The sequence below is a fragment of the Artibeus jamaicensis genome, unplaced genomic scaffold, assembly GCF_021234435.1.
Source record: "Artibeus jamaicensis isolate MK-2021 breed Jamaican fruit bat unplaced genomic scaffold, CSHL_Jam_final scaffold_369, whole genome shotgun sequence".
Classification (NCBI taxonomy): Eukaryota; Metazoa; Chordata; class Mammalia; order Chiroptera; family Phyllostomidae; genus Artibeus; species Artibeus jamaicensis.
Genome location: NW_026522042.1, coordinates 39,071,294 through 39,098,294, shown reverse-complemented (window position 1 = coordinate 39,098,294; position 27,001 = coordinate 39,071,294). Strand labels below are relative to the sequence as shown.

The 27,001-nt window shown below is 38.0% G+C and overlaps 1 protein-coding gene across 4 annotated transcripts in view; it reads right to left on the bottom strand.

Moving 5' to 3' along the window:
- Window positions 1–27,001, bottom strand: part of RNF180 (ring finger protein 180) — a 159,343-nt gene that overhangs the window by 29,369 nt on the left and 102,973 nt on the right. For all 4 annotated transcript variants that reach the window (XM_037150814.2, XM_037150816.2, XM_037150815.2 and 1 more), the window contains 2 exons: window positions 15,908–16,133; window positions 5,144–5,272 (listed from right to left, as the gene is read on the bottom strand). In XM_037150814.2, the coding sequence (XP_037006709.2) occupies window positions 5,144–5,272; window positions 15,908–16,133 (355 nt within the window). The remainder of the gene's footprint in view (window positions 1–5,143; window positions 5,273–15,907; window positions 16,134–27,001) is intronic.

The following is a 27,001-nucleotide window of genomic DNA, read 5'->3' as shown; positions in this document are numbered from 1 at the left end:
AAAAACTGTAAAGCTAATAAAAAGAAATCTAATGGGGGAAAACTTCTTGAACAAAACTTCAAAGTTAAGGATTTCTTCCAATTAAAACACCACAGGCAAATTTAATATACAAATTGTAAATTGGAATAAAAATTTGTAATGTCTAAAGCTGACAAGGGATCAATATATAGACTACACAAGAAATTCTGGACAATTGATAAAGGCAGGAACCCCCCAGAAAAATGAAGAAAGTAGTTCCAAAAGAGGCATCCAAAATGCTAACATGCATTGAAGGATTCGAAACTATTAGAGATAAATTCCAAAGACTTTTAAGTCTGTTTGAAAAATACATAGGAAAATATCTCTATGACCCTGGGGAGATAAAGAAGAATTTCTTGAGGCAGATAATGCTCACCAGAGAGATGATGGAGCAAATGAGGACTATAATTCTTTAAAAGACACCATAAAGGGACAAGACCACAGCAACGATTCATATAATTAACAGAAAAAGGAGTCACCAAAAATATTTTTAAAACTCTCAAAAATCAACAAGAAAAACACCATCAATGGAAAATGGACAAAATTAATAAATGAATGTCACAGTTGAAGAAACTCAGTTGCCCAGCACACGTATAAAGCTATGTTCAATTCCCATTAGTAATCAGGGAAATTTGAAGTAGAACTCTCGATACTACTTTATACCTTTCGGGCTGGCAAAATCTAAAGTTGCAAATATCATATGTGTACATAAAGCTGAGGATAAATCAATGCAGTCATTTAGGAAAATGGCTCGGTTTAGCTAATCAAGTAAAGATGTGCTTTTCTTCTGAACCAGCAGTTTTCTAATGGAATTCTCTCTAGAGGAACTCATGCTCCAGGAGACACGAAAAATGTTTATAACAGCATTTTTTATAATAACAAAAGCCTGGACAACCCAATTGCTTGTCACCAGGAGAGTGGACAGACTGTGCCACGGCCCCATGACGGACGACAGCACAGCAGTGAAGAGAAATGAAGGTGGCCACACTCACTGGACGAGATGAACCCAGGAAACGTAATGCCAAGTGACAAAGCGCACAGGGAAGAGTATATACGTTGTTATCACTGCAAGTGTTAAAAAACAACCAAAATTAAATAATGTCGATTATTTGTATGTATATAAGGAAATAATAAATACAAAATTCAGGGGACAGAAACCAAACAGAAGTACAGAAGGTACTTCAGTAATGCTGGTAATTGAGGAGTCCAGTTCGTGAATGTAGACTGATATCGCCACTATGGAAAGCAGTTAGCGGTTCCTCAGAAAGTTAAACATAGAGTTACCATATGATCCAGCAATACCTCTCCTGGGTATCTACCCCCAAAACTTGAAAACATGTATTTGCAAAGATTTATGCACCCCTATGTTCACTGCAGCGTTATTCACAGTAGCTAAGGGATGGAGACAACCGAAGTGTCCTTCAGTAGAGAACTGGATACAGAACATGTGGTACAAATATACGATGGAATACTACTCAGACATGAGAAAAGATGAAATACTGCCATTTGTGACTACATGGATGGACCTCGAGAATACTATGCTAAATGAAATAAGTCAGAAAAAGCTAAGAATGATCACGATTGCACTCATATGTGACATATAAAACGGAAACCCTCAGACACAGACAGCAGCTTGGAGACTGCCCGAGGAAAGGGGTGGGGTAGTGCGGGGGGTCCCAGCATGAGGTGTCGGAAGGTGATTTGACCGCAGGTGGCGGCACACAGTGCGGCATACAAACCTAGCATCGTAGAAGTGTACACCTAAAACCTACGTGGTCCCGTTAACCAGTGTCACCCGAATAAGTTTAATAAAGGTAAAATAAAACACATTTTGGAAAACATAGAATTCAGAAAAAATATCCTGTTTGTTACAATTACAGAGCCTTTTCCTGGGTGGCCTCTCGGGAGAAAGCTGCCCACACCTGTCCTGGTGTCCAGCCCATGACTGTCATCGTCGAAGGAGCTGCACTCAAGGTCTCAGGCCCCCGGCCAGTGACACTCTTTCACACACTGACATTCCCAGTCCCAGCACTCGCATCCCTACCTTGGTCCTCATCAGAGGCCTTGGGCAGAGGGCCTCTTCAGGCACCCCTGCTGAGACCTTTTCAAAACCCTGAAGACTCTTTTTCTGACTCTGAATCAGTGCTTACTTTTTCACTCTTGACCCTCTTCATTTGCCCCCCCTCCTTCCACAAAAACCTCTCACAAACCTCAGGGCCTATGAAACTGCCAAGTGCTTTTTGGTCAGAATGCCTTCAGCAGTGAGATGACCCTCACCTCCTGCAGATCCAGTGTGTCGTTCCACGGGGGAAAACAGAACGGGTGAGAGGAGTGGGCATGTCCTTTGTAGATTCTTGCCTATACACTGCACCAAGTGATTAAAGGCTTAACTCTTTTGGTTTCAGCTGAGCCTCACAGCTCAGCTAAGCTCCCAACAGTAACATGTTATGTTTCTTAAGGTAGGTTGTGTAATAAGGCTACTTTGAATCTCCTCCTTAAAAACATATAAAAAGTTAAGTTCTGTGGAATTCCTATGTAGAAAACAAATAAGATGAAATTGAAAAGAAGCAACTGTTTAAATTATAGCTTCAGTCGCAGAATGCAAAAAGATGAAGGGAATTACAGGGTTATCAGAAGGGTGCTTTATTCTTTTAAAAATTTGGGTGTATGGTTAGATGTCAGGATACAATGGAATCTGTTAAAATACAGAACTTATATTCCAAATTTTTCTTCTTTGATATGAAATCTCTTAAGACAGACTGATTTTCTTGTATTTGATTTTATACCATATTTTGAGCCAAATGTGAAACACTTCAAATGTTTTTTTTATACCAAATCAGTGTATAATGAGTTTCTACAGTTACTAACCATTTAAAAAAATAGTATGTACTTACATGTCCTTAAGCTACTGTCTTCATTCAAACCACTGTATAAAGTTCTATTTGTCCTTAAATGGCTCTCCTCAAACCTTGGGGCGTTTGTAAACCAGTGATTTGTTCTACCTCCACCATGAGGGCTCTGTTTCTTTCCCCTCTTGCCCAACGTCCTTGCTGTGCTGGTATTATTACCCATCTTCCTGTACAGAAGTCCCTCCTGTTCCCTGAGGACCATCGTTCCCCATGTCTCTGATCTAAACCTTTCCAACCAGACCCCATAATATCATAAGGGGCAAATACTAAAAATGCACAGCAGTTCATGCTTTGATATACCATGATTTTATAAAAGGTTAAATTATAAGCCCTGGCTGGCGTAGCTCAGTGGATTGAGCACGGGCCTGGGAACCAAGCAACCACAGTTCTATTCCCAGTCAGGGCACATGCCAGGGTTGCAGCCTAATTCCCAGCAGGGGACACATGGGAGGCAACCATACGTTGATATTTCTCTCCCTCTCTCCTTCCCTTCCCCTCTAAAGATAAATATTTTTAAAAAAAGGTTAAATTATATTTTATGTCCATATTGTATAGTAACAAATTCTCAAAAGTTAAAGAAGTATTAGGGGTTGTCTTGCCCTTATTTTGATAATGCCTTATATCTGTATAGTATAATTAGTTATAATTTAAAATGTACTTCCACATTTGCAGACTGTATTCTTACAACAACTCTGTTAATTTGGTGGGGCAGATATAATTATTCTCATTTTACAGATCAGAATACAGAAACAAAAGAAGAGATTAAAAAAAAGTGAAACTAGCTGAGCAGCTTATACCATACACAAAAATAAACTAAAGAATGGTAAAAGACTTAAATATAGGTTGTTAGACCATAAAAATCCTAGAAGAAAAGAAAAGGAGTAAAATCTAAGGTATACAAGGTATAGAAATCTAAGGTATAGAAATATTTTTGCCAATATATCTCCTAAGGCACCAGAGACAAAGCAGAAAATAAACAAATGAGACTACATCAAATTACAAAGCTTCTGTACAGCTAAAGAAACCATCAGCAAGACAAACAGAGAACCCACTGTATGTGAGAACATTTTTGGCAACGATATATCTGACAAGGATCTAATTTCCAAAATATACAGAGAACTAATACAACTCAACATCACAAAGACAAACAACCTAAGAAATGAACAAAAGACCTGAATAGACACTTCTCCAAAGAGGATATACAGAGCTCCTGTACACATAAGAAAATGCTCAACATCATTAATCATTAGAGAGATGCAAATTAAAACTTCAATGAACTATCACCTTATTTATACCTGTCAGAATGGCTATCACCAATAAATCAGCAACCAACAAGTGTTGGTAAGGTTGTGGAGGAAAATGGAACTCCAGTGTGCTGTTGGTGGGAATGCAGACTAGTACAGCCACTGTGGAAAAGAGTATGGAGTATCATTTAAAAATTAAAAATGGAACCGCCTTTTGATCCAGCCATTCCACTCCTGGGATTATACCCCAAGAATCCTGAAACACCAATACAAAAGAAAATATATATGCACCCCTATGTTTATAGCAGCACTATGGGGTATTGTAATTAAAACGTGCAAGGGCCCAAAAGAGGTTGTTAAAGTATAAGGGGGAAAAAAAGAAGGGAGGAAATCTCGAAGGGCATAAACAGGCCCTTATATTCATTGTATAAACAGTTATAAAAAGAAAACAGAAAAAAACAGGTTTTGATGACATCCCTGAAGTCAAATGCTAGTTAGACCTGCCTGAACACAGACAGCGGTGTTCTCAGTCCACTGTATGTCTCTGAGACACTCTCTAAACCAGGCTCAGCCACTTTCTTCTTGTCCTAATCTTGTGGGATGACTGTAAAATATTAAAACTAAATAGACAGCTTATGATGATCAATTATTCAGAACCTTTATAAAGAATATCAGTGCTTTTGTCAAATGTAGCATTCCACAAGTCTGTTACTTTTGAGATGAATTCCATTATCCACACATTAAACATTAATGACGGCAAGGCAAAGTAAATTTTGCTCTTACTGCATAGTCTGTTTTCTTCACATGCACACCTGTAGCGTTCAGCAACATCCTTACTAACAATTGATCTGTTCACAAATATGTTTCTACTAACATTTCTAAGGCAGGACGAAAATAGCTTTAAAAAGAGAGCTTGAACAAGGTTGGCAGACTTTCTTTTTTTTTGGCGAGGGGAGGGGTTAGCTTCCTTACCTCCAAACAGACGGAATGCTCTTTTCCTGCAGCTTGGTAGAGGCCATTTTGCAGAGCTGGATTTCTGAAAGCTTTGTTTTATTTTCAAATATTCTTTAGTGAAGAATGTTTTTGTGGCATTGTTCAATTCTAGAATAAAGCAAAAGAAGATAGCATTTTTAATACAACAATTTTACTGAACCCATTTTACTCAAATGGTAAGAACATAAAAAAGTAATTGTTGTATTATTTTGATAATATATTTAGATCTCTTTAAGATGGTGAAGAAAAAAGTAGAGTCAATTTTCTCTTTAAGTCGAGCAAACATAATTATCCCCAATTCACATCTGAGGCCACTTTGATGTGCCTACACATAGAACACACTTCTACTGTGTCGCTCCTATGTCAGACATATGCCAGATGGGGAGGACACAGCGATGAATCATAAGACTCCTGCCCTCAAGAAGACTGCCGATACGGAGGGAGGACTGAGGGTGGGAGGGGCAGGGAAGAGTGGTGGTGCGGAAATGGAGACAACGGTATTCCAATATTAATAAAAATGATAAAAAAGAAGACTGCAGATGAAAGATGGAAATAAGAGGCACACAGGAAAGGGGAATGATGTGTTAGGGGTGTAGCAATAGAATAGCTACGTCCAATATGTGAGGTTCAGGAGTGATAACAGAAAGGAAACAGCCTTTTAGAACTTTCCGCTTCATCATCTGTTTCATTCTACACCTGATGGGTTGAATATTTAATGAGTCTAATGCTGCTGATTAAAGCAAGTTGGGAAAAATGAAAAAATTCTCAACCTTTCAGAAGCTTGCTAAGGAGCTAGAAAAAGAAAATATTCATTTCAGGTAAACACAGACCAGAGGACACGCATGGCGTATTCACTTCAAGGAGTAGAAGGTCTCTATACTGAGCCATGGAGAGCAAGGTGAGCTCTGAATAGCACAGCTTAATGGCAAAGTTCTTCTTGGAGAGGCCAGTGCACAGTTGGTCGCTAATTCAGGATATTAACTATAGTCTTTCCATCAATGATGTCCTCTTACTTCCATCTCACGATTATTATCTACAGCATTTTCCTTAGTTTCCATGCTGTTCATGCTTATGAGCTTCTGCTCAAACCAGTTCCATTAAATTTTATCTATTTTTTCTAATTATGTTCTTGGATTGATTCTTACCTAATTCACAGGAAAAATGAATCCACAATTTATACTTAACAGCAAAAGAAACAATGTAAAAAAATACATTACTCTGGGCAAGTGAGGGTACATATTAAAATTTCTACAGTCATTAACTTCCCTTCCCCATTCCACACCAAAGACCTAGTAATTCAACCACACAAGTTAGAGAAAAAGTATCTCCACAATTTGTATACTCATCAGGTATGCTAGGGGTTGTTATGGCTGGTAAGTTTATCTTTTACGTGCTTCACAGTTCAGTCATCTCAGGGTGGATATGCTCACAGTGTTTTCTGCAGCAGTGCACTGCTGTTGCATTAAACTTCACCTTGCCTGCTGCCTGCGAACGGCCACTTTAGTTATAAGAATATGATACCATTATGTGGTTCAGTTCAACACACTCATCAATGTCATTGATACTGATGAAGAGAATGGAAGAAGTTATCAAATGACTTACCTTATTTTGCTGTGTATAATGTGCACATTTGCTCAAATTTTTGAGGGAAAAATAAGGATATACATTATATATGGGTAGTACACCTGAAATACTTTGTATCTCTTCTTGTGTTTTGTAAATATTTGTTACATAAAATTTCTTGTACCATAATGTGTTCAAAAATAAATGCTAAAATTCCTTTATAATACAAAACAAGGATCTAAATATAAATAAATAATTGAATTAAAAAATTAAAATGAAAGATATTTTTCCTGAAAGTCTGGGCCAAAAATCTGGGTGCGCAGCGTACACAGCAGTGCATTACACATGGCAGGATATGGTATAACATGTTCAATTACAGTAACAACCGTCCTCTTGCAGGACTTCTCCTTCCATAGCAATGAACTGCAGCTCATGGTATTTTCTGACAAACTAAAAATCTCTTGAGGTAAGTGGTATTATGAACTACTACTGGGCAAACTGACTTACAACTTTTTAAATGCCCTTAAATGAGATAAGTGTGATGGGTGGTTAAAGATTTCGTGTGGGAGATAATATAAACGAAGCAGAAGAGTTTGCAATTCAAGCATCATTTTTTATTGTTTTTCAAGTACAGCTGTCTCCATTTTCCTCCTCCTACTCTCCCCTGCCCCAACCACCCCCACCTCTCACCCTTAATCCTACTCGCCTTTGCCTTTGTCTGTGGGTGTTTTATACACATTCCTCGATGACCCTTCCCAACAATTCTTATTCCCTCCATTTCATTCTCCTCTTCCCCACCCCTTCCTCCTTCTAGAGAACGTGTAGCCATGTTCTAAAAAGCTGATGCAACAACCAAAGGATGCCACTGCACGTCCCTTGTTTATACTGAAGACTGATTTGGAAGTTTGCTGAATTCTATCTACTACACCTGATCAAAAGGCCATTCCTTTCAGAGTCATCCATTAACTGTGGTTATAATAACTTTCCACACACCAAACTTTTTCTGGAGAGTCGATGAGAGAAGTAAAGTAATAACGATGTCTGTGATATTTCTGTTTCCTGGTTCCAAGAAACTTATTACACAACACATTTTTAACCCAAATTTAACAAACCCATATGATTAAGGTACCAAACCAGGAAAGGGTTCATATATATATATTTATAATACCTAACAAAATTACTATCAGAGAAATTACTACAATGTACAAAATTAGATGGCAGTTGTGCCTACTTTTTGTTGAACTTATACACCTGTGTCTATAACACACGCTACGAGACCAGCAATTTTGGAAGCTTTTGCTACACTTAATCTGAAGAACCTTTGCAGAAAAAGAGGATCCAGAAGCCCTCTGCCCACCATTGCTGTGCCAAATAAGAACTATGTTCTAATGCCTCTTAACTGTGGAATCTTCACAAGTTGTAGAACTTCTCTTTGTATTTGCTTTTGGCCCTATCTTCTGCAAACATTTATTTTGTACCTGTTATGTGCTTAGCACTTTGCTGGCCCAGCTAGAAATATAAAAATAAATTAAATGTAATTCTTGTCTGCAAGGCAGTATACTAGATCAGTGATTCCAAAATGCCTGTCTGCAGTCTGGCTATGGATCAAAGTCATAAAAACACAAATTCTGGGCCCTTGCCCAGATATACTGAAGTAGAATTTCTGTAGATGTGACTTAGGAGTCTCTGCTTTCTACAATACAAGCTCCTTGGGTCATTCTGATGCAGTGTCAGATTTGATAACCACTGGATAAAGTGGTCTCAAATTCTTTACTGTTGTAAAATTATTTTAACTTATTTAAATATGTTAAACCTTACCTCACTTTGGTATAAACTCCATAAACCTTACCCAAGGATGCTGTTCTTGCTATAGAACTGTGTTGCTCTAATCTAGTGGCATTTTTAACTTAAAAATGAAGGATTTGGCATCAAAAATATTTAATACTACATTTCTAAAAATTATTTGGAAGAAGCACTAAGAAAATTTTAAAGACAGACAAGAAGTAGGGCTTGAAATAAAAGGTGATAATCACCTTTATCCCCACCTCCACCAATCCTACTCAGTAGGATGTAGGCGCTTCTTATTATGATACATATTATAATGTATTGGATATAGTCAGTAATTCGGATTGTTGAGTGTTAGAAAAAGGCAAAAACCTGAATGTCCTAAAGAGATTCTAAAGTCCATCCGAATCGTACGTTTGGTTAAATGTGGTAGCTGTACCAGGGGAAACAGCAGCATCTTTGTGCAACACTGTCATAAAAATAGTATATGGTCGTTAAAATAAAAGAATTCACATTTTCTTGATTTGGTGGAATACAGGAGTCAGTGAACAGCTACATCAGAACATAACTCACATTATTATAGGATGTACGAGCATGAGTTTCACTGTATTACATCACAAACAGTAAAACTAGACAATCACATACACGGGATGATTTGGGGCTACAGGCACTGCCAACAGGGTGGTGCGACTCTGATTTCAGCTTTATGCTTAAATGTTGGTAGTTTTATATTTCAACTCATTGTAATTAAAAAAATATCTGTTAACAAAAGTTTAAGGCAGCCTGCTCAGTGCAGGAGTTAAAATTGTGAAAGAAGTAAAGTACCTGCATTACATTCTACCTAGTAAAAAAGTAAGCATAAAGTTATTTTTTAAAAAATAAAAATAAAATGTGGTAAACTGATATGATAGGGTTAATTCAGGCCATCGAGTTTTATTAGGGACGGGAAATATGGTAAGAGTGTTATTATAACTATATGGTACAGTCATTTAGGTGAATCAAGTAGTGGTATATTCTAATTTAAAATGCTAGGGTGTGTGTTTTCAGCCATTGCATTCAGATCATTAAAGGCCTTGTTTACCCATTTAAAGTTACTTCTTGTTCTTATGAAAATTATCCCCCCCACAATTCTCTTCATTCTATGTTGTTTGATATATAACATTTTATTTCTTAATGATACAATTTGCAAAAATAATCTAACAAAAAGGAAATTTGCAGCATGTTATAATAACAATTTTAAAAGACTATTTTCTCTAAGACTTCTGAACTACAGTTGACCCTTGAACCACACGGGGGTCATGGCCCCTTGTATAGTCAAAAATCTGCATGTAACTTTTGACTCCCCCCAAATGTATCTACAGTTTTCTCTGGGTATCTACAGGGGATTGTTTTTAGGGTCGCCTACAGGTACCAAAAATCTGTGGATACTCAAGTCGCTTTATATCAAACTGCATGGAGCGATGCACGAAGGTGGCCTCCTGCGTCTGATTCCTAGCTAGGGTTCAACAACACTGTTTTTGATGCATGGTTGGTTCAGTCTGTGGATGTGCAACCTGGGAATACAGAGGGCTGACTGCATATTTATTTTAAAAAGATCCACGTGTAAGTGGCCCGCTCAGTTCCAACCTGTGCTGTTCAAGAGTCAAATGTAAACACATAGTGTGGGCTCGGATTTGAAGTGGAGATCCAGCTCTCCCTCATTTTAGTAGGTGCTGTGCATGCTTGTTCATAGGCATTATCTGGTTCTAGGAGATTAATTTACAATAAGGTACATTTGCAAGGAATAGACAAGATCGGGGATCAGTCTCGGTCAGTGGGCACCTGGATAAAAAAGGACACTTCCAAAAAAATAATCTTTATCAACTAATGCTAAACCCTCATTTCTTAACATAGAAGCTTTTTGTTTAGTAATCTTTTGTGGAATGATCTTTAAAACTTTTAGATTGTCTCACCTCACTCTTATTCTTGAATATGTTGATTTTACTATTTTTTAATATAAACAGTTTTCTTCTTAGTCTTGGACAGCAGCAAGAGTAAAGTTGAGTTAGGATGCTGTGTCAAGGAGATCTGAGATATTTCCCTTACACAGGAATCGAGAAGGGTTAATATATTTGGCATGTGAGCTCACTTTACCATTATCAGTGAAAATCCACAAGCTACCCTACAAGGCTTTGAGGGCAATGCTTACTTTGCAAGCCTGCCAGAGGAGCAAGAAAGTCCTATTTGCAAAGGATCCCAAACTCCTGGTGAAATTCCTTTTCTTTTTTAACCCATGTGAGGACCCAGAAATGTTCATCTATAAGGGAACAACACAAGTTAGATGAAAACTTGAGTCTGCTTTTACAGCTTGCATTCAACAGAGCATGACTAGTTTGACTCAAAGTAATACAAATGATGTAAGTGCCGACCTAGTTCTTCCATGTGGCAGGTTTGTGCCCTGGAGTGGTCGAAAGGCCTACCGCTACTGCTAACTGCATGTCCCACGGGATCTGGGGCCCAGGGGAGGTCTGCACGCTGGGAGAAGAGAGGACAACCAGGACAACCTCACTGCACCCTCTGAAAATAACACTGAACTTCATTTTCAAACCATTTCCTAGTAAATTGTTCAAAGTTAAAATTTAGTTTAGAAGTCCCATTATCCAGCTAAATATGCACAGACTGATGACAAAGGCATGTAACACAGAGACTAAACCAAACCAAAAACAAGTATTCAGTTCATCGAAATCAAATTATAGGTTTCAAAATATTTCACTTATTATGGAATGTAATTTGTACTTAACTGATGCTAATATTTAGGAGTTTCTGTTTTATTAGCTAGATAAGTTATTCATAAAATTTTATCCATTTTAATATATAATACTTAATTTGATAAGTATTATATTCAGTATTTGATATTTATATTGAGAGAGTTGAATACCTGAATAAAACTCATGTTTATGTTAGGAAGAAAAAAAAGATGTAATATATAGTATTTAACAACTAATATCATTTACTAAATTTTTTTGGTTTCTCTCTCAACTTTCAACAGTATATCTTGACTTCCATTAAAAATAAATATTAATGCCTTGTACCATTTCTTCCACATATCCTGTTCCACTTCAACTTCTCAACTTTAAGTGTTAAGTATTTTATAAAGATTACATCCAACAGCCCTAAGTAATTTAAACAAGATCACATAACTAATGAATGTTACAGTTCAGGTTTAAAACCCTTATTTTGCTAAAGAACATGCTATGAAAAAAATCACAACTAATCCCTTATTCATTGGCCAAATATCTTGAGAGCCTTTAGAAAATGACAAGCTTTCCCCCCACTTCTCACCGTGACCATCGCTGTTCCCTGGTTTGCACACAGATGAATGGTGACTCCATGCATGTGAGCTGATTGGTTCACTTACTTAGTAACTCTCAGGGGTCAGTAAGGATAACAGAATAATCTAATATTTAAAAATAACTTTCTCAAAGTAGCAATCAAAGCATGTGAATCCAGAAGAATACAACAAAAGAATACAACAACAAAAGAATAAAGCTAATAAAAATTGTGCTTAAGAAGGAAATTACAGAAATTTGTTGAGAGGCAATATACCATAGTAACAATTACTCAATATTATAACAGTGTCAACCAGAAATGTGAATTATCCTCAGATATCTTATAAGTTTAATTTACTTGTGAGTTATTGAAACATGCAAGCTAGAATAATTATAAGAATGAAGTAATGGTATAAAACAAGACAGAAATATGACTGGAACAGAATGACTCCCGAGGAATGCACATACATTTTACTAATTATTACAATTACTTTTTAAAGAAAAGCAATTCAATCAGCATAGGAAAAATGTATTGCTGAGAAAATATTATTGGGATGATGTCTTAGGAAATGGAAGAAAGGCACTCTGTTCCTAACCAAGCCATGCATCATAATAACCGGACTGGAGTTAAATGTGGGGAAATGAGAACAAAATGAAAGTATAAAATAAACATAAGCAAGGAGAATGTTTATATAATTCTGTGGTGGAAAAGGCCTTTTAATGCCTAACTTTGAAATTAAAAATAATAAAGGAAAATATTGCTATATGAGACTACATAAAAATAGTTCTAAACATTCATAGAATACAATAAACATAATTAAAACATAAAACAGGGACAAAATTTGCACATAGGATAAAAGGTGACACTGCTTACAAAAATTCTCTTGCTAATAAACAAGAAAAAGATGAAGAGACCAAAAGAAAAATCAGCAAAGAGCATGGTAAGAGATTTAAAATGGAATAGAGACAGCTCAGAGCACAGAAACAAATAAGGCCTGTGTACAGCTGCCTGCAATAATTTTGGAGCATAATTTTGCAACACATACACAGCCTTCAAATACGCATAGACTTTAACTGCCAATTCTGCTTCTGGGAATACATCTCAAGGAAATACTCAGAGATGTGTGCAAATATTCATCCACATATATCAGCAAATAAATAAACGATAAACAAGTAAATGTGCCATGACTGCAGATAACTTAAGTAGAAAATGACACAAAAATTTGAAGTAAATCAAAGTGGGTTAAACACCTTATACACAGTGTAATCTTTTTGGTAAAAAAAATGATTAGTATGTATAAAATATACTGAATTGATACTACTAAATGTGGTCTTTAAATGGTGGGACTAGGGAGGATTTTGAGCTGTTAATCTTATCTGTATGTTCTGATTTTGTTATAATGAATTATATCACTTACATCCTTTTAAGAGCTATTCTATAAGAAAACAAGAGCACATTTTGCTTTTCTTAGTTTATATATTCTGATGTTCCCTCGGATGTTATCAAAGAACACCATAAATCACAATGCTAGAAAACCTGATGGTGAAGTTGAGGATATTTTGAGGGCATTGCCTACTTCACTTTCCAATATACCCTAGAGGAGAAATCACATGAAAGATTCCTTTTAAAGTGCCAGAAAAATCTTTGCTTACTCTTAGAAAATGCTGTTTCTTTTCATGAATCATGAGAATCATTTAATTGTATACTACTTTTATTTATCCTTAGGCAGCCAGAAAATTTAAAACCAAATACTTCATCTAATTATAGTTACAATGTAGGGCCACATGGCTTATTTATCAACCCATCCACCCTCACCTGGTCTTTATATTCCATTTCAATGAATAAATTCCCTTGTCCTGCTATTTCATTGATTTTATCTTTTAAAACACCTTGAAATCCTTTTGAGATAGGGTATAAATAACTAGGTAGATATTCCCATTATTACTGTCAGCCTCTAGATTACATTACACAATGAAATACTTATTCCAGTGGAATATGTATTCCCAATATGACTTACTTTGGAATAAAGATAAAGGAAAGTATGGCATTATGGTTTTGATAAACAAATCAAGAGACACTTGAATCGTTGTTGCTCTAAGACATTAAGGAAAGAAATTGTAAAACAACTATCACTATTAAGTTAGAGCATGTAAGGCAGGGACATTTGTCTAAATTGCTATGTCCACAGTCTAGATGCTTCCTATTAAATAGGCTTTTAGTAAATGCTCTCTTGCATAGATAGAGATAACTACCTATTATGAAAGAGGTGCCATGGGTGCCTCTACTTTTTTTCACTCCAGGGAATGCAGCAAGGGATCTGGTATTAGAAAAGAACCCCTCTTCCCCACTATATGCCAGAAATGAGGAACCTGCTGTACGCTCCTGGCCTCTCATGGAACTGCTTCCTTTGCTCTCTCCAACCCTTAGTTGTTCTTCCCAACTGAAGAAAGAGTAATCTGCCTGGTGAGATTGATGTCAGCTTTATGTCCCTGACCACATTTCTTTCCTGGGTAGAGTCACTATGCTTGACATGTCCTTTTGTCTCCAGGTCTGTCTAAGGTCAATGCAGTGATTTTGTGCTACAGTCTACATGTGTTAGGCAGAACAAAGAGGCGTCTCTTTACTCTCTCTTCATTATTTGATTTTGAGCCTTTGTCTTCATTATTTGATCTTGAGCCTAAATTTGCAAGTCTTCACGCAGCTGTTGGGGTTAGGATACTCACAGCTTACCTTTGAAATCCTATTCTCCCTTGAAGGTGGGTCTTTGGATTTTATTTTAGGGAAGATAAATGTGCCATGTTTTTTCTTCAGTTTACTACATTTAAAAAAAATTTATCCCTCTTATACCCTCTTCCACCTCCACCCTCCCTGCCCCCTGCAATCGACCACACTGTTGTCCATGTCCATGAGTCCTTTTTCTTTTTTGCTCAGTTTCTTCACCCTCCACAGCCCGATATGCCCAGAGCTGTCAGCCTGCTCTCTATCCATGAGTCTGTCTCTATTTTGCTGGTTACTTCAGTTTGTTCATTAGATTCTAAATATGAGTGAAATCACATACTATTCGTCTTTCTCTGACTGGCTTATTTCACTTAGCATAATGTTCTCCAGATCCACTCATGCTTTGCAAAGAGTAAAAATTTCTTCTTTCTTACAGCCATTTAACGTCCCATTGTGTACATGTCCCATAGTTGTTTCATCCACCCATCTACTGATAGGCACTTGGGCTGCTTCCCAATCTTGGCCATTGTAAATAATGCCGCGATGAACATAGGGGTGCTTATATTCTTGTGAATTAGTGTTTGGGGCTCCTTTGGATAGATTCCCACATACTTTGATGCCCATTATATTTTCTGTGGTTGAGGCGACTATATGGAGACAGAATACTTTTCCCTTAAGATGTAGCACACTGCAGTCTACTCAATAAATACTAGCTCTGCTCACCTCTATCATTCTTCCCTTTTTTCTTAGCAGTTCTTTATGTTCCACATTCATTAACTTTTCCTCTCTTCATGAGTATGTTTTAAACACTGTGTTATATTCCATCTTTGCATGATAATTAGATAAACAAATCCTTGCTCCAGTTTTACCTCCTTCTCACTCAAGAAAAAAGACCTTAAGAACAATAGGAAGGTTGAGAAGACTTGGAGTTTGGGGGGAGGCATAACAGTTTTCCTCCGATATTTACAGATATGTTCTCTGAGACTCCAGAGGAAATAACAAGGGTCAAAGAATGAGCAGTGGAAGGCAGACATGAGGAATAAACAATCAACAGCTTTAAATTTTAAGGGAATGTCCTTGATTCTGGAGAAGTACAAGTAAAGACTAAACAACAACTACTTATGATGTTTTTAGAAAACATCTTAGCAAAGAGTGAGGGATATGAGAAGCTTTTCTTACCAATGGTTTTATGATCTTAATACATTTCTGAGTTGGACAAGCACTGTTTTATAAACTAGAGAGTAACAAATTATGCGGCATATGATTTTCAATAACTTTCTCATAATAATTTATAAAATACCTTTAGACCTGTAACAAAGAGGTAGTCAGAATAGTCAGGCAATCGTGGTAATGAAAGGCAACAGTTACCTGTCTGGAAAAAGACTCTGGAAATAATTGTCCGGCACAACGGGCAGGGAGTGCTTGCAGGATTGTCTTTGGCGAGAGTCCGTAAGCAGGGCTCACAGAAGATGTGGCGGCAAGGGTAACACATGTATGGGTTGAAGTAGACATCCAGACACACTGCACAGATATAGCTCTCCTTTTCTTCTACATACTCATTGTCATCATCTGTACTCATATCATTAGTCAAAGTCTGCAAAACATAAGCAAAACCAATTGGACTAGTTCAGTATGAGATTAGTTTCCTTGATAGAGACTGACTTTTGTCAGTTAACCAATGTCACCTCAATAAATTAGTAAAAAATAAGACACTGACTTTATAATTTTGTTTAAATGAATGAAAATATTTATGAAAATCACAGAATATCTGTTGTTGTGACATATTCTTATAGAAATACTACCTTATAAAATGAGAAGAAACTGAAAATATACATGTAAAAACTCAGAAATCTTAATTATTCTTTATATATAATGCTAAATGCTAAAATACACCTAAGCACATTAAGCATACCTGTATCTCTATTTGACCAGCACTTGTTAGTGGTAGGTATACCAGTCCCAGGATGACAGATTCCCCATCTATCCCCTTCCCACCACAGGAAAATAAAGTGTCATGAGGTTACGAAGCCTTAAATGGGCATCCACACTTGGTGAAGAGTGAAAACAAGAGGATATCACACTTCATCTTCACATTGTGCAAGGAGCGTTCTCTATTTTGTCCTTTGCACCTTCCTGGACCTCAAAGCCAAGAAAAGACAAAAGCCTAAGGGATGTCAGGAAGTAGACAAGGCAAAGAAACTTGCAGTAGTTCTGGGATCAGCCATGCATCTGGGAAATCTGATGATGCATCACCCCCTGCCCTGATGGGATAGTTAGAAAGAAGCAATTAAGAAGCAGTTATGAAAGAGGTAGCTCAGAGGTTAGGAGCACAAGGTCTGGTAGCAGAATTCCTGTTACTTAATTCATCTCACAATTTCCTCATCTGTAAATAAGTTGTGAGGGCTAAGTGAGGCAATGCACTTAAAGTGTTTAGCACAGTACCTGGCACATAGTAAATATTCAATAAGCATTAGGCTCAGCCAACTCCTCTTCCCTCCCCCCGACCCCTTCGCCCTCTCCATCTTTACAGGCCCTATAGTTTTCAGTAGAACCTTGAGAAAAATCTCCCCTAACCAATCCTGGATTCAATCTACTGAGGCATGGGAATCGACACTTTGATGTTTGGGAAAAGTAGAGATCAATGATTAACACTTGAGTGGGCCTTGGGGTTAATCAATATTTGTTAAGTTCCACAAAATATAAAAGTTATGTAAATGAGGCCACTAGAGCCTTGAAAATACAGAAAAATCTTTCTGCTGGATACACTATTATTTAATTTACCCAGATGGCTTTGCTTCCTCTTGGCCAGTCTCTTTCTGCCACTTGATAATTTCTTTCAATAAAGGACATAGTCAAAGTTTTAGTCCATTTATTCTTAATCAGGTTGTCTAATTTTTGTCATAGACTTGTAGGTTTTTTTACCATAGTTATTTTTTTATGGGTTAGATATGTTACAAATATTTTTTCCTTCTTTTCAGGTTTGTGTTTTCACTCATTTAATGGGGTCTCTTGATGAAATAAAATTCTTAGTTTTAAAGAACATTTTCCCTTAATGTTAGCTCTTTCTGTGGCTTATTTAAGAACTCTTACCCTTTCCCAAGGTCATTAAAATAGCATCATTTTGCATTTCATAATATTTCATAACCCTGTATTCTACCAGAAATTGATTTTCATCATGCATGCTGTTCTTTAGGGGAAAATTTCATTTTATACTTTATGTAATTGGTATAGCCCAATTACTGCAACGACCTTCTTTTCTTCCCTTGCTCTGAAGTGCCATGTTACTAATGAAAAGGCCAAACATGCCTGGGTCAGCTTCTAAGGCTTTATTTTATTCTATTGGTTTACTGTCTATTCCTATGCCATAATAAGAATCTCTTACTGAGCTTAATAATAAGCCCCGATATCTGATAAAGTTCATTCTTTCATTTTATTGTTATTCTTTGAGGGTGTCTTTGCTATTCTTGGCCTTTTCCATGACCATATAAATTTTAAAGTTACCTTATCAAGTTCTTTTTTTAGAAGTCAGAATTTTTATTGAAACTGCATTGAATTTATAGATAAACGTAGGAAGAGTTAGAAATCTTTAAAAATAGACCCGGAGTAGCCCAAGCAACCTTGAAAATTAAGAACAAAGTTGGAGAACTCATACATTCTGATTTTAAACATACAGCAAAGTTTTATAATAGAAAGACTACATGCTGCTGGCCCGAGGACCAACATATACACGTCAGTGAAATAGAACTGGGAGTCCAGAAAGAAATCCTCATATTTAGGTTCCAGTGACTTTCCTTGAGGATGCCAAGACCATTCAATTAGGCAAGAGGAATCTTTTTAGAGTGAATGCAAACATTCTAAAAATGGTGAGGATGGTTGAACAACTCTATAACATTACTAAAAATCACTGAATTGTACAGTTCAAATTTTGGTGAATATTTTGGTATGCACATTTTCCTCAATAGATATGTTTAATAATCAACTGAATAACTTAAAAAAATCCTTAGTTTTAAATACAGTTTTAAAATATATGATCTTAGCTTCTCTCTCCATTTATTAAAAAATTAAAAAATTATCTCGGTAGAATTGTTTATATTTGAATGAATGTTTTGTCCCAACCTTATTAATTCCTATTAATATACATGACATACTCTAATATCTTTCTCATCAAAACAAAAACAAAAAACAAAAAAAAATCCCCCAGCCTCTTCAGTTCACACTACATCCCTCTATTTTCTGTCATGATGAAACTTCACAAGAGACCTGATCACAGCGCATGTGACTTCTGCTTTCTTGCCTCCTATCCACTTACTGTAATCGGGCTCTGCTCTCAACATTCTGCTGAAGCTAGTCTTGTACAAGTCACTAACTATCGCTGCACAGCCAAGTCCAGGACGCTCTTCGGACCTATCTTCCTCAACCTTTGGTAGCATTTCCTAAGTAGACCAGGACCTCTTTCTTGCTACATACTTAATGCCTTTGTCTTATGTTTGGAATACATAAATTAATTTATTTTAATTATTTGGTATCCTGTGGCTTCTAGCTTGCCCCATAACTAAAATCGCCTTTGATAGGGAACAGATTTCAGACACTGGATGACATTCAGGAAAATATGATGGGGCAGCTGATGGAGATTTGGGAGAACTGTGTGAGATCCCAAGATGCCTACTTTGAAGGGGACTGAGGGGTCATTGTCCTGTATACAATGTTTCTTGTATTTTGTTTCTTCATCAATAAATTTTTCTATTTTTCATATTATGTGGCTGAATACCTTTTGGACAGACCTCATATATTTGGTAGTAATTTTAACACTTCTGAAATTGGTACAGAATTTTAACTAAATATGTGTCTTTTATTTGAAAATCTCTCCACCTCTCCCCAAAGGCCTTACTGATTAAACTGACTGTCAATCCATGGTGTTTTAAAAATTCAGGAAATATGGCAAATCTTCCTGTAAGTTAAAAGAATGAATGGCTAGCTAATATGCAACATCATTTATTTAGTAATTTGTGCTAGGCATAGTGCTAAGTGCTTTTTAAAATAGAATGTCAAATTTGATCCTTATAACTACTATTATACCCCATGTTTCCATCCCCTCAAAAAATTATATGTTGAAGCCCTAAACCTTGATTTGATTGTATTTAGGGGTGGAGGTCTTTGGGAGGTTATTAAGTTTAGATGAGTCATGACTGTGGGACCACCATGAAGGAATTTGTACCCTAATAAGAAGACGAAGACTGAGATACGTTCTCTCTCTTTCTCTCTCTCTCTCTCACAGAACGGCTGGAGAAATGCCACGTGAGCACACAGCAGGAAGGGGCTGTATACAAGCAAGGGAGTGCAACGCCACCAGGAACCAAATCTGCTGGCGCCTTGATCTTGGACTTCCTAGCTGCCAGAATTGTGAGAAATATGTGCCTGACATGTCAGTTGTTTAAGCCACCCAGTCTATGTACAGGATTTTATTATAGCAGCCCACACAGACTAAGACAATCATATACATTTGGAAATTGAGGATCAGAGTGATTGAGTAAGGTTAAGGTCACAATAACTTTCTTAAGCCACAGCTCTGTTTGATTTCAAAGCTAAATTCTGAACCACTTCTCTACCGTATCCATGAAATTTAATAGTGTGCTTTCAATCACAAATTTATCAGCTCTTTTTATATTTTCTACATAATACACATTCATCCTTTTAGTCAGAGGTACACTCTTCTGCCTAGATTCCTGCCATAGCCTTAGGAGGTCTCCTTGCATGTACATTCTCTTTTTCTCCCTCTCTTTCCTCTCTAGTCTGTCTTTAACTCAGAATCTAATGGGATCATTTTAGAATATAACATGTCATAAGACTTCTGAAATCTACATGGCTCACAAAACCACCCAGAGTAAAAACCATAGTTTACAATGGCCTATAGGTGTTGCATAATCCTTCCCAGCCAAGCTCACTTCTCTGACCTCACCTCCTATGACTGTCTAACTCTTATCTGCTCCAGACACACTGCTCTTCCTGCTGGACCCACTCTCCCCTCAGGTCCACACTCTTGTTTTGTGACTTTCACATGCACTGTGTTCTTTGTCTGTAATGCTTTTTGCAGACAGATTCCTCACCTCCTTTAAGTTTGATCAATTCTTAGTTCTCAGTAAGATCTACCTTAAGTACTCCTACTTTAATACCACAATCTACTTACCCCATGTTCTGACACTTCTACTTTGCTCTACTTTTTTCCAAAACACCTATCAATTTTAATATATACAAAATTTTACTTACTTATTATGTTTATTGTTTCACCTCTTTGCTAGAGTGTAAAATCCATGAAGGCCAGAACCTTTGCCCACTTTACTTAATGGATGTAACCTCAAGTGCCAAGAACAGTGCCTGACATGTAGTAGGCAAATAAATATTGGTTGACTAAATGAACTTTAGAAAATAGATTACTTGTCACTAGAAGTCAGAGCATATTTTAGGTGAGCTATTGGGAACAGAGGGATCCAGTCAACTCATCAATCCACCAACAGAATACAGATAGATCTAAACAGTCTCAAATATGTTCAAGGTAAATATTTTAAATATAGTAAAATACAAAGTAAAAATGAAAGCCATCCATTAGCCAGAATCACTAATGCAGTTTAAATATACAAGAGGTAGAGAACCCCCAAAACCAGAATTATCTTCTGGAGGTGGCCCCTTATTGTACAGGCTTCCCCCGCTAGATCGGTGTTCTAGGAACCCATCTGTGTCAGTGTGCCAACTGGTGCCATTGTGAGAGGCTGCGTTGGGCTTCAGTAAACTTTTCTTTAAGACTCTTTCAATGTGTTCGCCCACTTTATGGTGGGAGATTCACGAGCACACCTGCCCACACCACGCTGAGTGTTCAGCAGTTTTTGACCAAGAATGGCATGATCCGCATGCCTCACTCTCACTGTTCACCTGATCTCACCCTGCGTGACTTTTGTTTGCCCAGATGAAAAAAGTCTTCAAAGGGAAATATTTTGCTGAGGTGGAAGAGGTGAAACAAAAAAGGTAGAAGTGCCAAAAGGCATCAAAATTGATGAGTTCAAAAACTGTTTGGGGCAGTAGAAAAAGTGTCTCGATAGGTGTACTGTATCAAATGGTGAGTATTTTAAAGGTGACTGAAGTTTAAACATATAAGAATAAATACACATTTTTTTATAAATAAATTGTTTTGGGGGGTCCCCTCTTTGTGTATACAAATGTGTGTGTATTTCTAGTGTTTTTCCTAGTGTTTATCCCGTGTATAAACTATCTTTAACTTTTTTAACAAACAAAATTAATACACCAAACTAAGAAGCTTCTGCACAACAAAGGAAATCAACAAAATGAAAAGGCAACGTAATGAAGGGGAAAACATATTTGCAAGTCATATATTTGATAAAGGGCATGTATCTTTTAAAAATATTTTATTGATTGTGCTGTTAAAGTTGTCCAAAGTTTCCCCTTTTGTCTCCCTCCACCCAGCACCCCTGACTCCCTCAGGCAATCCCCCAACATTGTTCATGTCCAGGGTTCATACGTATAAGTTCTTTGGCTACTTACTCCATTTCCTGTACTGTGCTTCACATCCCCATGGCTATTCTGTAACTACCTGTTTGTACTTCTTAATCCCCTCACCTCTTCATCCATTCTCTCACACTCCCCTGCCATCTGGTAGCCATCAAAATGCTCTCTGTACACACAATTCTGCCTCCATTCTTCTCATTTATTTAGTTTGTTTTTTTTATATCCAATTGTTGATAGGTATGTGTTTATTGCCATTTTATTATCCATAGTTTTGATCTTCTTTTTCTAAAATAAGTCCCTTTAACATTTCATAAAATAATGGTTTGGTGGTGATGAACTCCTTTCATTTTTTTTTATATGGGAAGCTCTTTATCTTCCCTTTAATTCTAAATTAAAGAATTTACCCAGCTCTGCTGGGTAGAGCAATCTTGGATTCATAGGCCAGCGCTCAATCCACTAAGCCACACCAGCCAGGGCTTGGGTAGAGCAATCTTGACTGTAGGTCCCTGCTTTTCATGACTTTGAGTATTTCTTGCTAATCCCTTTTACCTGCAAAGTTTCTTTTGAGAAATCAGCTGACAGCCTTATGGGAACTCCCCTATAGGTAACTTACTGCTCTTTCTTGCTGCCTTTAAGATTCTCTCTTTATCTTTAAGCTTCAGCATTTTAAGGTTAAGGTTAAGGATCCAGTGGAGGATGAGCTGTGCCGGGGCAGGGTGGTGGTGCTCTGACACAGGTGTAGCTGTTCGCTGGGTGCACGGGCTCTGGGGTTTCCCAGGTACTGCAGGTCAGGGTCAGCCACCACCTGGGTTCTGCCTGAGGCCACCCAGCGTGACCCTCAAAGTGTTCTGCAGAAGGCTACTATTTGTGCTAGGCTTGGAGGTTCCCAGGCAGAGCCAAACTGTGATCCAAATTTGGCTGCTGCTAGTGTCGGGCCTTGGGCTGCTCAGCCAGAGGTACAGGGCTGGTGCGGGTCACAAGTTGGGTCGGGCGGAAACCTCAGTTAAACACCAGGGCAGGACAAAGTGTGTAAGCCAGGTCGATGGAGTCTCAGATAGGCTCCTGCCTGCCACCTGCCAGTTCTGTTGGCCTGTGGGGAGGGCTCAAAAAAGACACAATGGCCTGCCTTTCTGTTTGGGAAACAGCGGTCCCCCAGCTCTTGCCCTGATGCCAGACACTTCAGTTCCTCCCCGTATGTGACTCGTGCCTTTCAAGCTGCTACCCCAGTGATGTTACAGATCAGAATGAGTGCATCTGAGCAAGTTTGGCTCTGGCCTTTGAGGAGGAACTGCTAGGGAGTCCAGCAGTTTTGTTCACCGACTCCAATCCTGCCGTTTTTTTTATAGCTGGAAGTTATGGGGTCCTCTCTGGCCCCTCTGGGCTGGGGGGCCTGCTGTGGGGCTGGGAGCCCCCACCCCAGAGATACCCCTCCTGAATTTTTATGCACCACGCATGAGTGTGGGACCAGCCTGTTCTGCATGTCTCTGCCTCTCCTACCAGTCTGGATGGATGTTGTTTCTTTAGTTCCACAGTTGTTGGATTTCCATTCAACTCCATTTCTGGTGGTTCTGAGTGATGGTTGTCTACAGATTAATTGTAATTTTGATGATGTTATACAAAGAGGCCAGCTGTGTTTACCTATGTATCCATTTTGACTGGAAGCCCTACTGAAAGGGTCTGTATCTTTAAAAAACATGAAGAACTCATACAAATCAAGAGCAAAGACAAAAACCAATACATGTGATTTTAAAATGGGCAGATGATCTAAACAGACATTTTTGAAAGAAGACATACAGATAGCTAACTAGCAGGTACATGAAAAGATGCTCAACACCACTAATCATCAGAGAAATGCAAATCCAAAAGATACCACTATAAGATACTACATCACACCTGTTAGAATAGCTATTACCAAAAATAGATAAAAAATAATGAATGTTAGTGAGGATACGGAGAAATGAGAGCCCTCCTGCATTCTTGGTGGGTTTATGTACTGGCACAGCCACTATGGAAAGCAGCGTGGAGTTTCCTCAAAAAATGAGAAATTATCATCTCAAAATATGCACAAATATCATTATATTGTATACCTGAAACTAATATAATCATATATGTCAATTATACCTCAATATAAAAAAATACAAAATTAAGATTATCCTCTCTCTTGGCATGTACACAGATGTCTTTTATTAATAAGAACAACAGAAAAACTTCTCCTTGGATACTACAGTTCCATCTAGCTGTAAGTTCTTTCCTTTTCAGAATTGAGTTCCTGGAAGAAAAAAAGAATATAATTTCTGTATATTCTTTCCTACTACCCATTTAAAATAAAACTGCTGTTGCCTGAAGTCATCTGTGACCTATATGCCTGATCCAATAGACTATTTTTATCTCTTGCCAGATTCAACAATTCTGCAGCATTTTATATTGTTGGCTAATTTCTTCTCTTAAAATTGTCCTTTTCAAGAATGCTACTTGAATAGAGTTTCCTTTTAATTTCTAGCCCTGCTTCTTTTTCTAGCTTTTTTTTTTCCTTTGGCCACCCACTAAATGCTGGTGTTCTGTAGTGCCCAGGCGTGTGGCTGGGCCTTTGCTGTTCTGACAGCTCCTCTTCTCCTTCAGCAGTCTCACCTTTAACTCCTCTATAGTTTCAGGCACTACCTGTTATACTGATGAATCGACAATCTCCAGCATTAGCCCACAGCATGCTCCTGAACCCCAAATCCATTAATCTTGGGGTATCCACTGATCTGTTAGAGCTCCACCGCTCTGTAGATTTGCCGCCCAGGGACAGGGAAACACAGTATGTTCAAGGGTAAGTTAACTTTTCCCTTAAACCCGCACCTCATCAAAGATCTTAGTCACCGTTACCACAGTCTAACTGCTATTCACCTCAGGAAGAAATGTATCAGTTTTTTCAGAGTTTTCCTTTGTCTTCACTTTCTCTATCTCATCACAATCAGTGATGCAGACTCCACCTGCTGTAACAGCTCTGCATTTGCCACCCCTTTGTCCTCCCTTTGTCACTGCCTCAGTTCAGCCCTGTCTTCTGTCGTGTGAACTTAAGAGTCTCCTCCTCTTCAACTATCCCTACAGTTCATACTCTGTGCTGCCGCCAGACGGATCTTTCTAAGGAGCATTTGGAATACATCACCATATGCGTGTCTCTTACAGGAAGAGGACATTTTCACCCTTTTCTTTTTCAGTCCAGAGATCCTCCATCCAGACTCAGGTGAAGGATTTACAATTCAGATAAATGAGTTTGCGGGTCACCGACCAAATGTTACTAACCAGTAGAAGAGATCATGATGTTAAAAACGCAGCCCTGCCACCATCTCTTCCCCTCCTTTTTTCAAACTACAATGCTCAGAAACCTGACACTTTTAGGCTGAGAGGACAGCTGGTTGGCAAGTAACAAGTATGAATTTGGAGCTCTATTTTTTAACTAAAAAAGCAACACATGCTTATGGTAACAAATGAAGCAACACAATATAATAACATAAAGGCAAAGCAAATTGTGGCAGACACTATTGGTTGGATAACCCAATACTTTTCCCGACCTCATTCCCTTTATAAGAACCATTACCTGTTATGTAACCCAGAAAACCTAAATGGTTATTTACCTAGGCTTTCTTATAGCTAGAGTCAGCCCATTTTTGGCCAATGAGACATAAAGAAAGTATGCTGACACTTCCTGGAAAGCTCTGCATCTCACTACCCCCCCCCCCCCAAAAAAAGAAGAAAAGAACAAAAACAGTTTACATTATCCCTTTTTTTTCTTTGAATACAGTGATCCTGGTATTTGAATCTGTGTCAGCCATCTTGCAACATGAGGCAATGGGCATGAGAACAGAAGGAAAGTGGGGACAAAGCTAGAGCCTGACTCCTTGAGTGCAGAAATTATCTCTAGTCTTACCGCGTGAGAAAAATAAATGCTGCTCCTGCCAGTCAAGTTTCTTTTATTTACAGCTCAAATTGCAATAACCATCTCCACTCCACCTGCCAACTTCCTCCCTTCCACAAGCAACCATCCCTGGGCCAACATTGGTGAATTCTTTCATACTTTCTTTTGGCTCACGCAAAATAGAAAAGTACATGTGCTCATAAACACACTGTTGCTACTTTTTTCACTTACCAACGCATCATGAATATCTATGTAAGTAAGTATATGATCTATCTTTTCCTCTTATTTTTAAGCCTAGATACACACATATTTTACATGAATAAAATGATCTCATATCTTTTTATATTTCCGCTTTTCTTTTTTGCTTGCCTTTGTGGACTTACTCCTCCTCCCAGTCTCCTGTCTCATTCCTTGCACTGTTCCATCTAGCACCTTATCCCTTCCTCTCTGAGGCCTGACCACTCCTTTTGTTATTCTCCACTCTGTAAAAATGCTCCACCCTTCTTTTATGCTCCTACTATTCTTTTTATACCTTCCACAATGCCTACGTTAATTGTCTACACATGTCCTCTTCTATTACATTTACATAACCTTTGTGGGCATGGACTATGCTTTATGTATTTTTTCTTAATTACTGGACCTGGAGGTGAAAATAGAAATTGGAATCAAGGGTAGAAGTGTAAAGGAAATTTCAGGTAAGGGGGCAGCATGGGGAAACCATGGAGTGTGTGGATGAGGCACCTGTTAGTCCAACTAAACAAGAGTTGTTTTCAATAAGGGATGGGAAACATTCCTTGGAGATAAAAGCTGGGTCGGTTGCTGTTGATGAGGAATGGGCAATCTATAGACTATGGGCCAAATACAACCTGCTGCTCGTTTCTGTAAATGAAATCTCATTGGGACACAGACATGCTCATTTGCTTCTGTACGGTGGATGGCTGCTTCTGTGCTACCATGGCAGAACTAGTGCTAGGGACGGAGACTGTGCGATCAGCAGAGCGAAGCCTAGGAAGTTTCATTATGTTCCTGAATGTAGCAGTGCTTAT